The sequence below is a fragment of the Naumovozyma castellii genome, chromosome 3, assembly GCF_000237345.1.
Source record: "Naumovozyma castellii chromosome 3, complete genome".
In the NCBI taxonomy this organism is placed as follows: Eukaryota; Fungi; Ascomycota; class Saccharomycetes; order Saccharomycetales; family Saccharomycetaceae; genus Naumovozyma; species Naumovozyma castellii.
In genome coordinates, this window is record NC_016493.1 from 471,503 (window position 1) to 484,347 (window position 12,845).

Genomic DNA, 12,845 nt, shown 5'->3' on the forward strand with positions numbered 1-12,845 from the left:
AAACTAAATTATAGTATACTAAGTTGTCATTACTAGTTAATCAAATAATACTTCCCATAGTTCATCAGGTTCGACAAAATCATGGTGTACAATGGATACAAGGCAGTAATCTGAATATACTTGTCTTAAAAATAGGTTCGTTGGTGTATTCCTAGGGAATAATTTGGCCCATTCTGACCATATACTAAATGCTTCATCTCTCCAAGCTTTGAATGATTCTTCTTCAATGATTGTTGTTTGGATCACTTGACTATTAGGGAATACACCCCACGTGACAACATTGGAACTCTTGGGTTCTAAATTGGTATCAAACGTCCCTGTTGCATCACCAGCATAATAACTGAATTTACCAATACCATATTGTTTGATCTTTGGTTTTAATACATTTTCCCATTGTTGCTTAGGAATAAACATCTCTACAAATGCTTTTTGATATACTAACCCCTTCTTAGGACCCCATCCAAATATCTTATCCGTACTAGATGAACCATTAGTAGATGGTTGTGATGCTAACGTAAGATATCCTCTATAATTTAATTGAATTAGTTCTTCCTGGATTAAACCAGTTTCTGCCGAAAGACCAAGATCACACCATGGTAATGCGTCTATGGAGCCTTCCAAATATTTTATGAATATACTCTTCAAATCTTTCATTGATGTGGGCTGTCCCCAAAGTTCGTAAGCCTTCTTACTACTGACTTTAATGGTAGGACCATAACCATCTATTTCACCATAAGCAGGTGATCTAGAATCACCAAATCTACCGTTGGGAAATTCATCCCACGTAGCATCACGACCTAGGGCACCAGACCCTTTTGAAATGGAAATGACAAATTTCTTGGAGGGCATATTTCCACTATTGTTTTGGTCTAACAATCGATCAGATAATCCACTACTTCCTCTTTGCGTTACTAAGGCACGGTTAAGCATAAATTCTGCAGATACATTACTGGAATGTCTCCTCCTTTTCTTGCCTTCATGGAAATCATCCATATCAGCATCATCTAAAACAATATCACCATCTTCATCAGGCTCAATTAACTCATTATCCTGTGGTGTAACAAAAGCTGCATCATTATTTTCTTTAGATTCAGTTTCCTCTAAAATATGACTTAAAAGGGGGGATTGAGAAACTATTTGCGCTATAGCTTTCTCCAAATTTAGTGTGTAAAAATGGAAGCATTTAACTCTTCCAGAAGTTCTTCTATAAATTTCTTCTATGATATCAATTATAATTTCCACACCGATAGATTTAACCATATGATCATCGGCTTGAATTTCCAATGGAAATTTATTCAATATTTGTTGTGGAATAGATGCATGCGATAATTTTGCGGCTCTTTGGAATAATGAATACGAATTTATTGGCATCAATCCAGGAATTAACGGAAGATCATTGGAAATAATATCTCTAAACATTTGCTCAAACTTAATAAATTTTTCCACGTCATAAAATAATTGAGTAATTACAAAATCAGCACCTGCTTCCACTTTCTCCTTCAAATATGCCAAATCTCTAATAGGATCTTGTACAACACCATCTACATCACTTTGGTAATGACCTTCTGGATAGGCGGCAACACCGATACAAAATCTATCTCCATATTGTTGTCTGATATATTTCACTAAATCGACTGCATGATTGAATCCGGACCCCGTATCAGCATCGTTCTCTGTCCAGTCTTCACCAACAGGTGGATCCCCTCTCAAAGCTAAGATATTTTGTATGCCATTGTTCAAACATTTTTCTAGGGCATCGTCAATAATATGCCTTTCCATATTCGTGCAAGTTAAATGCAAACAAACGGGTAGATGCAATTCCTTAGATGCTAAAACTGCTAATTCCATTGTCTTGTCGGCAGTCGTACCACCTGCTCCCCAAGTCACCGTAATGAAAAGAGGATCTAATGCGGACATACGACCCATACGCTCCATCAAGTTTCTGGTCCCAGATTCCGTCTTGGGAGGAAAGAACTCCAAAGAGACACTTGGCTCGTTTCGTGTGGCATATATTTGTCTAATAGACATGGTTTTACTTATCTTGGTCCCTTGCACTTTACAATTACTCCTCTTAGCTACTACTTCATGTCAATAATGTCAAAATTTTCTCACTCAACTAAATGAATTTTTCAGCGACGTCGGTGATTTTTCAAGATTAGCATAGAAATCTGAATATCACAAGGGAAACCCTTCAAACAAAGACAATCTGCCATAGTTACAATATACTTATCAAACTAGCTCCATTTTTATACTGTTTGGTATTTTACTCTTACATTTTTATGCCATAGTTGCTTTTCAGTCCTGAATTTGCAAGCTCCAACTTAACAATTTCCAAGAGGAAAACTTCTTGCTAAAGAGACTATCGAGACGTTTCAATCTTTACGAGGTACACCAAACATATCAGAGTGAGAAACAACACATGTCACAATTATTTGTTCAAGAGGATTCGGAAGATGAAGAGTTACAATTAGAACTTTCAAGGCAAGTGGAGGCGGATGAAGAGAGGATAAAAGATTTACAACAAAAGAATACTTCTTCTAATGATGAAATTCAACGAAAACAAGAAGAGGAAGAAGAAGCTCCGTTATACCCTTTAATACCAAACATTCCTGAGGACGGTCAAGATTTTAAACCAAATCTGGATGACATTAGAGCGGTCAGTATTCAACTAAACTTACCGCTACTATTCCAACAACAAGTGGTAGAAAGTGCTCTAATTACCGATGATCCGCTTGTAATTATGGGTAAAGGGTTAGGAATGGCCAGTATTGTGGCAAATTTGCTACAAATTCTGGCGACACCGACAAAACTGAATGATCAGTTGAAGAGATCTTTGGTATTAGTACTTAATGCAAGACCCCGTGATAATCAACGTATACAGGAAGAGTTACAGGAACTTTCTTGGCTTTCTATGGAAAATGAAGGCGATGACAATGGGGATGCTACAAATGAAGAATATATAATCGACGAAGAGTCACCCTACAATAGACCGTTTAGTGTAATCTCTGCGGACTCTCTAAGTGTTGAAAACAGGAGAAAATTGTATCTATCAGGTGGGATAATATGTGTTACATCAAGAATCTTGATTGTTGATTTATTATCGGGAATTCTACACCCTAGTCGAGTTACTGGTATGGTTGTATTAAATGTAGAGGACCTAAGAAATCATTCGAATGTATCATTTATTTTAGAGATATATCGATCCAAAAATAAATGGGGGTTTATCAAAGCATTTTCTGAATCTCCAGAATCATTCACTTTGGAATTTTCACCCTTATTAAGCAAGATGAGAGATCTTCGATTAAGAAATGTCTTACTTTGGCCTCGTTTTCGAGTAGAGGTTTCAGCATGTTTAAACAAATTACCGAATACTGTATCTAATTCTGTCATCGAAGTGAAAGTATCATTGACTAATTCGATGTCACAAATTCAATTTGGACTAATGGAATGTTTGAAAAAGTGTATTGCAGAATTGAACAGAAAGAACCCTGAGTTATTTCTTGAGTGGTGGAATATTGATAACGCCTTGGATATAAACTTTCTTAAATCTATTGATTCTGTAATGATTCCTAATTGGCATCGAATTTCATACGAATCCAAGCAACTGACGAAGGATATAAGATATCTAAAGAATTTGCTAAAACTCTTAATCAACGCGGATGCTGTTGATTTCTATGAAGAAATTCAACTAAGTTTAGAGGCTAATAAACCATCTATTTCTAGAAAGTACAGTGAATCGCCATGGTTGATGGCAAATGAATCTCAGTTAGTTATATCGTATGCCAAGAAACGAATAATAAACGATGGTGACTATTTCCTAGAGGAAATGCCTAAATGGGAACAATTAATCAGCATTTTGGATGATATCGCACATGAGAGATTGACCAAAGATTCACAAGGGACGACTTTAATTGCATGTTCCGATTCAGCTACATGTGCTCAGTTGACAAGAGTATTAGCCTGTTCTGATAGAAAGAACGGACTTCGAAGAATTATGTTGAGAAAGTTGCAGCATTATAAAGCATTAAGAGATCAGAGAAGAAAAATTATAAAGGAGGTACGATCTAAAGGACCTGCAGTATCCAATCCAAATGAGTTAAATGTGAGTGCAGCTTTTGCCAAGGAGGAAATAATAACTAAAAGAAGGAGAACTCGAGGAGCAGCCGCTGTCGCAGCAGTAGAACGATTACGTACAGCAGGGACAGGCGATGACATTGAAAGTAAAATTGATTCCTATGATATAAAAGAGGAACTAACCCATATCGGTGATGATGATAGCTTGAAATCTGATTCTATTCTGAATAAATTTGTTGATGACGATATCGGCGTGCCTGATATAGAGGCTGACCTACCTGAGGATGACGATGATGATAGTGCTGCAGAGGAATTATATCTTAAAACAGCACATACTGGTGTAACAAAAGAACTTTGGGAAGCACGGGTAAAAAACTTTGAATACATTAGCCGTAATGAACAAATAATTGTAGAAAAATTCAGTAACCTTAATGATGATTCAACTTTTGAAGAAATAATGCCTTCATATATTATTATGTTTGAACCTGATTTATCTGTTATTAGAAGAGTGGAAGTTTATCGTGCTATTCATAGAGAATTAGCACCAAAAGTTTACTTTATGTATTATGGTGAAAGTGTAGAAGAACAAAGCCACCTGACTGCAATTAAAAAAGAGAAAGACGCTTTTACTAAGCTAATTAGAGAGCATGCTAATCTTGCCCAACATTTTGAGACTACAGAGGATTTATCACATTTTAAAAATTTGGCTGAAAGAAAATCAAAATTGAATAAACTGAAAAGAAGTGGGACACGGAATGCTGGTGGTCAAGCGGGATTGCAGGAGGTAACCCAAGATATCATCGTGGTAGATACACGTGAATTCAATGCACCATTACCGGGATTGCTATTTAGATACGGTGTTCGTGTGTTACCTTGCATGTTGACAGTCGGTGATTACATTATTACTCCTGACATTTGTATTGAAAGAAAATCCATTTCAGATTTAATTGGTTCATTGCAAAACAATCGATTAGTTTCACAATGTAAGAAAATGTTACGTTACTATAAATATCCAACGTTACTGATAGAATTTGATGAAGGCCAATCATTCTCATTGGAGCCATTTAGTGAAAAAAGACATTTTAAAAATAAAGAATCCTCCACTACCCATCCAATCTCCAATAAGTTGACTCAAGAGGAAATTCAAAACAAACTATCAAAATTGGTAATGAAATTCCCTACTCTAAAAATCATTTGGTCATCCTCACCTCTGCAAACAGTTAATATCCTATTGGAATTGAAACTCGGGAGAGAACAACCAGATCCGAGTGTGGCCATTCAATATGGTACTGGAAGTAAAAAGACACAAACCTCCAAGAAGAAAATTTCTAATGAGACAAATAATAATAAATTTGCTAAAATATTAGATATTCCAGGAATATCCAAAATTGATTATTTTAATATTCGTAAGCGATTTAGAAACTTTGAAAAATTACAAAAGTTACCGTTACAGGAGATCAACAACGTCCTGGATGATGAAACGCTGTCCACTAAACTGTATAGTTTCTTCCAAGCAGAGTTGATGGAAAGAGAAAAGGATGGCGCCACGGATAGTGCTGAAGAGGTTGACCCAGTAGATGCAGATGGTCTTGAAGATGAAGATCTTGACCTTGACGAACTTTTATAATTCAAGTTAGACAACTATAGATATATAATAATCATCACTTCTGGACGAAGCCGTATTGTATCTAGGTGGAAAACATATCTATATCAACATCAACGATTATAAGTCACTGTATATATTTTTTATTTAGATATTACAATTAGATATAATTTCATTTCTTAAACCATATAGTCTTTGCATTTGATCAATGAGGCGGAAATCAATTAACGGATTTGATAAGATAGCCAAGAACTCGGATTCTGCAGGCAATAAATTAGTAATGGATATCAATTCATCGTATATCGTTCTTTTGTCTGTCTCCGAGGATGATAATTCTATCGATTTCTTAATTAGCTCTGTTAATAATTGAACACACCTTGAACTTAACATCGGCAAAAAATCTTTTAAATAAACCAAATTGAATTTTTCCAAGTTGATTGTAACGTTGTTGACAAATTCATTTAGCCTTCTTAAATTCAATGCGATATTCTCCTCAGACTTTAACCAAAGTAAAGGTAAGTTTTTTCTTCCTTGAAATGAATCTTTGTTTTTATTATCATCTGTTTTAAAAAATTTAAGTAACTCTAATAACGAGATCATTGTTTGTGAAACAATTGGAATAATATTCTCAAAAATAATTGGATTTGTGCTTAATTGCTGGAATGGGATCGCAGAAAACAGAAACGACACCAAATCATTAAATAACTTACCCTTATCATCCCCATTGTACTTATTAATCAATACTTTTGCAATTTCCACATCCTTTACATTTTTATAGTCGTTTATATCAAAAGAATTCAATAGTATTGATTTAAGAAATGTCCTATTGGGATAACCTAATGACAACAATTTCGCTAAGACATCCGTACTAAATGCATTATATTTCCCCCAATTTAGTGAATATTCAGAATATGTTATTTGGTTTGAATTTCCATTCAATTTCTTAGGCTCACCAAAACTTAAGGTTAACATAAGTAAAAAGAAAAGGTCGACATGAGAATCAATTTCTAAAAGATGAGCTGTGTTGGTTAACGTTAACATCACATCTTTTTTACAATTCAGACACTTTCTATGGAATTTAAATTTTTCTGCTGGATTAATAAAGAGCGACCATAATAAGTCTGACAAGAATCTTTTCCAAAATCTATTCTTGGCGATTAATCTCGAATTAATTTCTGAGAAAGAAAAATTTCTTAAAATCATCGAAATGGTAGAGAGTTGATCTGTGATTAATATTTGAAGGTTTTCGGCACCTCTTTTTGTGACCTTCGTAAATATGGTATCCACTTCATCCCTAATATTTCTCAATGACGTCAAATATGATGGCGTTTGTAAATCAATAGTTTGTCCTTTTCTATATTTTAGTGGTTCTGTTAATAAATCCCACTTATGATAATTCATCTCTTCCTTTATGTTGACGTCCGTTTTATCATCTTCAATATCGTTATCTAGTAAATCAATGGTTGCATTGTTCTGGTTCGGCAATGGTGTATTTGCTGGAGTGGGGATGGCATTTATTGTTTGTTCTAAATCCAACCCGGTCAATGAATCCACTTTTACAGTGACATCGTTGCCCTCATGCTTCTGTGTGTACTGCCTGAAGACAGAGTCCAATAAATCTTCATTTCTGGAATATGATGTGAAATGAGGATCTGTGACAACTGCTTCCTCGAGGTAATTTTGAGAAAATGTAAATTTTTCTCTACTTACGCTCGAGCCATCATTTAATTCATTCAATAAAGTAATCCCCAATTGACAGAGGGAATCTAATAACTCGGAACAATCATCTAAATGTATCTTTAGAAGTGAATCTGCACTAACCACTAATAGCGTATTCAATGCTGTATTAACTTCAGCCAAGTTATTTGACTGAATGGACATTGATAATGCGCTCAAATTAACAGCACCTAATTCAGGAGCAAAGAGAAAGATGGGTTTATTAGAATCAATTTTTTCACCAATTTGAGAAATGTAATTCATATCATAACCATTATTTAAATCAATGGGTCTCTTTAAAGCGCTATAATTTCTAATCTTGGTTCTTTGAAACTTTTTAGGCAGTTGAGATAATTTCAATTCATATTCCTTTCTTAATTTTGATTCTAGCAATTGCTTTTGCTTTAATCTTTCATTTTCAATGAATTGACGTTGTTTCAATTCCATTTCTTCCTTTAATTTGCGCTCTTGTTCTAATTCCTTCTTGGTTTTCTTCTTCTGCCTTGGCTTCCTTGGTTTCTTGGCTACCTTTTTACCGTTATTGTTTGCAAAGATAATATCTGGCGTTGATGCGTTGGATACTGTTTCATTCTGTTGTGGTTGACGAATTTGCTGCTGCTGCTGCTGCTGCTGCTGCTGCTGTTGTTGTTGTTGTTGTTGTTGTTGTTGTTGTTGTTGTTGTTGTTGTTGTTGTTGTTGTTGTTGTTGTTGTTGTTGTTGTTGCTGTTGCTGTTGCTGAGGAAATTGCTGAATCTTTTTCAACACTTCTTGTAAGAATTGTTGCAAGAATATTCTTTTTGCTTGTGTTTCCTTTATACCTTCATTAGTCATCAAATATTTTTCGTAGGGGATCAATATTTTGAAATATATCAATTTTAATTGTTGAATCACTTCATTTAAATTCTCATTAGTCGGGATCGATAATTTCTCAGCGATAACCCCCCATTGATTATTATTTTGTTCCATCGCATTAATGCCTCCAGATTTTTGGACCATGGCATATAAATAATACAGATTAACACGCCTGTTAGCAATCATAGGTAATGTTTGTAAAGGTGTATTCAATCTTTTACAATTTTCAATCAATGATTTCATGAATAACTCGTACTGTTTATTGTTTAATTCGTTAGAGATACGTTGTTGTAATATGGGCGATAGACTTTGTAAAATATTTCTATGATGTTGTCTTTGCTCTTGTTGTTGTTGCTGGTTTAGTTGTGAAGTGGGCACGGGTGATTGAGATGTTTGAGCAGCGGATTGTTGTTGTTGTTGTTGTTGTTGTTGCTGTTGCTGTTGTAATTGTTGTTGCTGCTGCTGCTGCTGCTGTTGTTGATGATGTAACATTTGTTGTTCCTGATACTTTCTTTGCAAGGCCAAGAATCGTTCTTGTTGTTTCTGTTGTAATTGTTGCTTGGTTGCATTCGGGTTCGTTTGTTGCTGTTGTTGCAATTGTTGCTGTAACGCTAAGAAACGTTCTTGTTGTTGCTGTCTCTTTCTTAAATTCTGAAGATGTAATTGTTCCTGTTGATTTGGTGATGAAGAAGATGTCGGTATAGTCGCCGTATTATTGTTATTGTTATTATTGGCGTTGGTGTTTTGCAAAGCTGCAAACATGGCTGCTCTTCCGACAAATGCATTATTTGCTGTTGGTGTTGGAGCGTTTGAGTTTGATGAGTTCATCAAGTTTATATTTGAATTATTTATATTGTTAGCGTTTGTTATATTAGAAGGGATATTATTATTATTATTATTATTATTATTAGATTGTTGTGCTTGGAATTCGTTTTGTGAATTGAGAGAAGGCGATCTATCCATCTTGACAGCATTATTATTGTTCATCATCAACACCTGTTGCGGAGTTGCCGATGTTCTTGGATTTATGGGTACAGCAGCAGTCGGCGTGTTGACGTTCGAGAATGCCTGTTGGTCAATGATAGAATTTCTTGCTAGTATAGCCTGTGGCGACAGACTGCCCGTATTATTATTATTATTATTATTATTTGATTCGAATGGAGAGGCCATTGTCATGGCTGGCGATTGGTTACTATTTGTTGTTCCGCCGGGGAACTGTTGGTTATTGTTTTCATTGAATGAATCTGTGTCGAATGGTTGTGAATAGGATTGTTTTGAATCCATGAAATTCATGAACTCATCAGCGGTTGTTGTTAGTTCATCATTTTTACTAGCGGGAGTGTTAGCGGCGGCGGCATTATTATTATTGTTATTGAATATATTTGCTGGCGACGTGTTTGCATTAAAGAGGTCCATACTAGAAGGGTGAATGAATTGTAGGGACTATGAGGAGAGAAGAGCAGAGCAAAGCAAACGGGAGCGACGAGAATGTGTCAGATTTAGGGATATCGATAGATCTGCAGTAAAGGGACGCAGAAATACGGAGATGAGCTGAGGTTATTACCTTCTGAGTAATATTCGCCAAATGAAGTTTCTATTACTTTATTTTTTTCATTCCATATTGCGTTGTTGTTTTTTCAGTTGAATATTTCGGATATTGCCCCTTTGGGATATTGATTACCGGATTAGGCAAAAACGGGTTGTGGGTGTGGCCAAAAGGGGCCAAAGGGTCAAATGGGGTCAAATACTGTCCCTCTTTTTGTCCCTCTGGCCCTTTTTGTCCCTCTCGATTACATAATCTATTTATCTATTGTTTATTTATTCATGATCTTGTGTATTCTATCTCGAAGAGCACTGTGGTTTCTCTTGCTCTTGCTCATCTTTAATTGCAACTTGTCCAGCACGGTCCTATCGAACAACCTGTCAGTATCGTCGCTACCTGCCTCCTCTATGACAATATTCCTCTGCTGCTGCTGCTGCTGCTTTTCTTCGTGCTTCTGTAGTAAATTCACCATGGTTCGTAACGTTTCCTGCGTCTTCTCTTGCATTTCTCTCTTTTGAGCCTCCGGATCAGGATCCTCATTGGCCCATTTCACCAGTAAACCGGACCCCTCTTTTCTCTGCTCCCATTCAGGATCACTAGATAGTAATAAAGTCTGATTGCTCATGCATTCCTTAGCAAACTCTGCATTCATCGGGTATCGGTATTTAACAAACGCACAATTCTTGTCTGCTATATACCTCACACTCTCCACGTCTCCCAATTTGCCAAACGTAAACCGTATTCTACTCTCAATTTGACTAGGTTTTAAATTCGTCTTATTGTTAATAGCGCCACTAATACCACCCACATACAAACTTCTATTCAACTTCAAAAACGAACCAACACCACCCATATCATCTCTATAACTGGAAAATTTCTCTCTACCAAAGCAGTCCAACACATCATTACCTTTTAATTTCAAATTATCCTCCTCATCGGGAACATGATGAAGATAATGACATTTCTTGCCCAAACAACACATCCCCTTGGCAAAATAAAGACAAAACACACGACTACCCTCCTTATCACCCAACGTTAATCCAGAATGCAAAGTGGGTTCCAATTTGAAAGGATTAACAAATCGGTCTCCACCATTACCAGATCCACCTTGGGACCACTTATTGTACCATACGTTGAAACTTAACCCGTTCTGTTGTGGAATCGTACTCGGGAGATCCTTCTCCTTTACTTGTATTCTGGCAGGTTTATCTCTCCAGGACGACATCTTTTATAGGTATTGTTTTCTTGTTCTGTCTATTTTTTGTCTCTTCTCTTCGTATATTAACTATTCTGTAATTAAGTGAAATTTTTCAATCTGGAAAATCAACCATTGAACAAGGCAAAACCCCAAAGCACAACAAACGATAACCGTATCGATATGAGGTTCAATCTCGACGAGGCATTGGATGCTACCACGGACGAAGAGGTACCCACCAATTTGGAATCACTTCCCAGCGACGATGACGATGAAGAATTGAAACTGGATGATGATTTCCTGACGATGTTGAGCAATTTGAATTTGAAAACAAGGTTGCCACAATGGGATATGCATCATCGTGGTCATTATTATCGTCGTCCTTTATCCTCAGCATCTTCTACAAGAGCTACTGGAAAGATCGACACTGAGGAACAAAGAGATGCTTTCGATGTCAAGAGTCTGGGCGTTGCCTTACAGGATTCCATTAATGATAAGTTGGAAAAGCAATTGCTAATTAACATGGAACAGATTAACAATATTAAAGAGAAAAAACGACGAATCCTAGAGGAACAAAAGAGACGAGAAGCTGAAGAGGCTAAGAAAAGAGAACAGGAACAAGAAAGAATAAGGTTACAAAAGATAAAGGAGGAACAGTTAGCCAAGGAAAAACTGGCTCAAGAGAAGCAAAAGGCTCTGGAGTTGGCTGCCCAACAAAAGGCTAAAGAGGAACAAGAATTAAAAGCAAAGAAGGCTGCTGAAGAACAAGAACGTCAAGCGAGGGAAACGGCCGCCAAACAAAATCAATCAATGACTGATTTTGCTGCCATTGACAAATTATTCTGGTCATATAAAGAGAAAATTGCATCAATCAAGAAAGACATAGTACAACCTGTTAAGGACTCAGATAAAGATTTAAGAAATACAATATCGCGTCACAAGAGGAAAATTAACCCAAAGTTTGGTCAATTAACAAACAGTAACCAACAATTAATGAACATTAAAGCTGATTTAATACAACTTATTGATCAAACCAAGGCAAACTCATTAGCTTATCAATGGATATTAAATTTTATAGCCAAAGCTGCTGTGCACCAGGCAGAAACAGAAGTTAGAGTGAAACCTGAATCTGCATTACCTCTAGGTAAATTAATCCTTTCATTACTTATAACTTATCCCGAATTGAAGGATTTACTCATGGCTAGATTTGTGAAGAAATGCCCCTATGTAATCGGTTTCACTTGCAAGATTGACACAGAAAAGGGAAGAATCAATATGGGGTGGAAAAGAAATTCTGAAGATAAATGGGAGGATGAATCTTCATACAGTGAAAGAATGGGTGGGATGATGACTTTATTTTCTGTGCTAACAAGATTACCGTTGCCACAAGAATTTATTACTTCTCACTCCCACCCACTACCGATAACAAAATCATGGCAAATGTTAGCCAGAATATGTAATACTTCCTTGGATCTTCTCACGAATACACATTTTATAGTCATTGGGAACTGGTGGGATGCGTCAGCAGCAGAGTTCTTACAAGCATATGCGAACCAGGGTGCCAAACTGTTGCAATTGTTAGGTGATGACTTAACAAATGTTGTGGCAGAACATAAATACTCTGGGGCTGCCAGATTAAGAATCCTAATGGAGGAATGGCAAATGGGCCAGCTGAAATCATTCCCAGAAATGGAAGCCTGATTTAATAAACAAAGTTTCTTATAGAGTATGTACTGTCATGATGAATATGTCATCGCGTAATAATAAATGCTTTTTTTTTTTTCATTTTCATATATAACAATAATGATAAATGCATAGCCACTTAACGCTTCCCTATTTTACACAAGCCCTGTCTTTCAAAA

At 36.2% G+C, this 12,845-nt stretch overlaps 5 protein-coding genes across 5 annotated transcripts; 2 read left to right on the plus strand and 3 right to left on the minus strand.

The window, feature by feature from the left end:
- Positions 1 to 36: 36 nt before the first annotated feature.
- Positions 37 to 2,028, minus strand: MET12 (methylenetetrahydrofolate reductase (NAD(P)H) MET12; the record flags this gene model as incomplete). Its single annotated transcript, XM_003675561.1, has 1 exon — positions 37 to 2,028. The coding sequence occupies one exon, from the start codon at positions 2,026 to 2,028 to the stop codon at positions 37 to 39; it is 1,992 nt and encodes a 663-aa protein (XP_003675609.1).
- A 391-nt stretch (positions 2,029 to 2,419) lies between these two features.
- Positions 2,420 to 5,701, plus strand: RAD1 (ssDNA endodeoxyribonuclease RAD1; the record flags this gene model as incomplete). The annotated part of the gene is made up of 1 exon (XM_003675562.1): positions 2,420 to 5,701. The coding sequence occupies one exon, from the start codon at positions 2,420 to 2,422 to the stop codon at positions 5,699 to 5,701; it is 3,282 nt and encodes a 1,093-aa protein (XP_003675610.1).
- Positions 5,702 to 5,824: 123 nt separating this feature from the next.
- On the minus strand, positions 5,825 to 9,661 carry SWI1 (Swi1p; the record flags this gene model as incomplete). Its single annotated transcript, XM_003675563.1, has 1 exon — positions 5,825 to 9,661. The coding sequence occupies one exon, from the start codon at positions 9,659 to 9,661 to the stop codon at positions 5,825 to 5,827; it is 3,837 nt and encodes a 1,278-aa protein (XP_003675611.1).
- A 398-nt stretch (positions 9,662 to 10,059) lies between these two features.
- Positions 10,060 to 11,013, minus strand: CWC2 (active spliceosome conformation promoter CWC2; the record flags this gene model as incomplete). Its single annotated transcript, XM_003675564.1, has 1 exon — positions 10,060 to 11,013. The coding sequence occupies one exon, from the start codon at positions 11,011 to 11,013 to the stop codon at positions 10,060 to 10,062; it is 954 nt and encodes a 317-aa protein (XP_003675612.1).
- A 153-nt stretch (positions 11,014 to 11,166) lies between these two features.
- On the plus strand, positions 11,167 to 12,684 carry GLE1 (nucleoporin GLE1; the record flags this gene model as incomplete). The annotated part of the gene is made up of 1 exon (XM_003675565.1): positions 11,167 to 12,684. The coding sequence occupies one exon, from the start codon at positions 11,167 to 11,169 to the stop codon at positions 12,682 to 12,684; it is 1,518 nt and encodes a 505-aa protein (XP_003675613.1).
- Between the last annotated feature and the right edge of the window lie 161 nt (positions 12,685 to 12,845).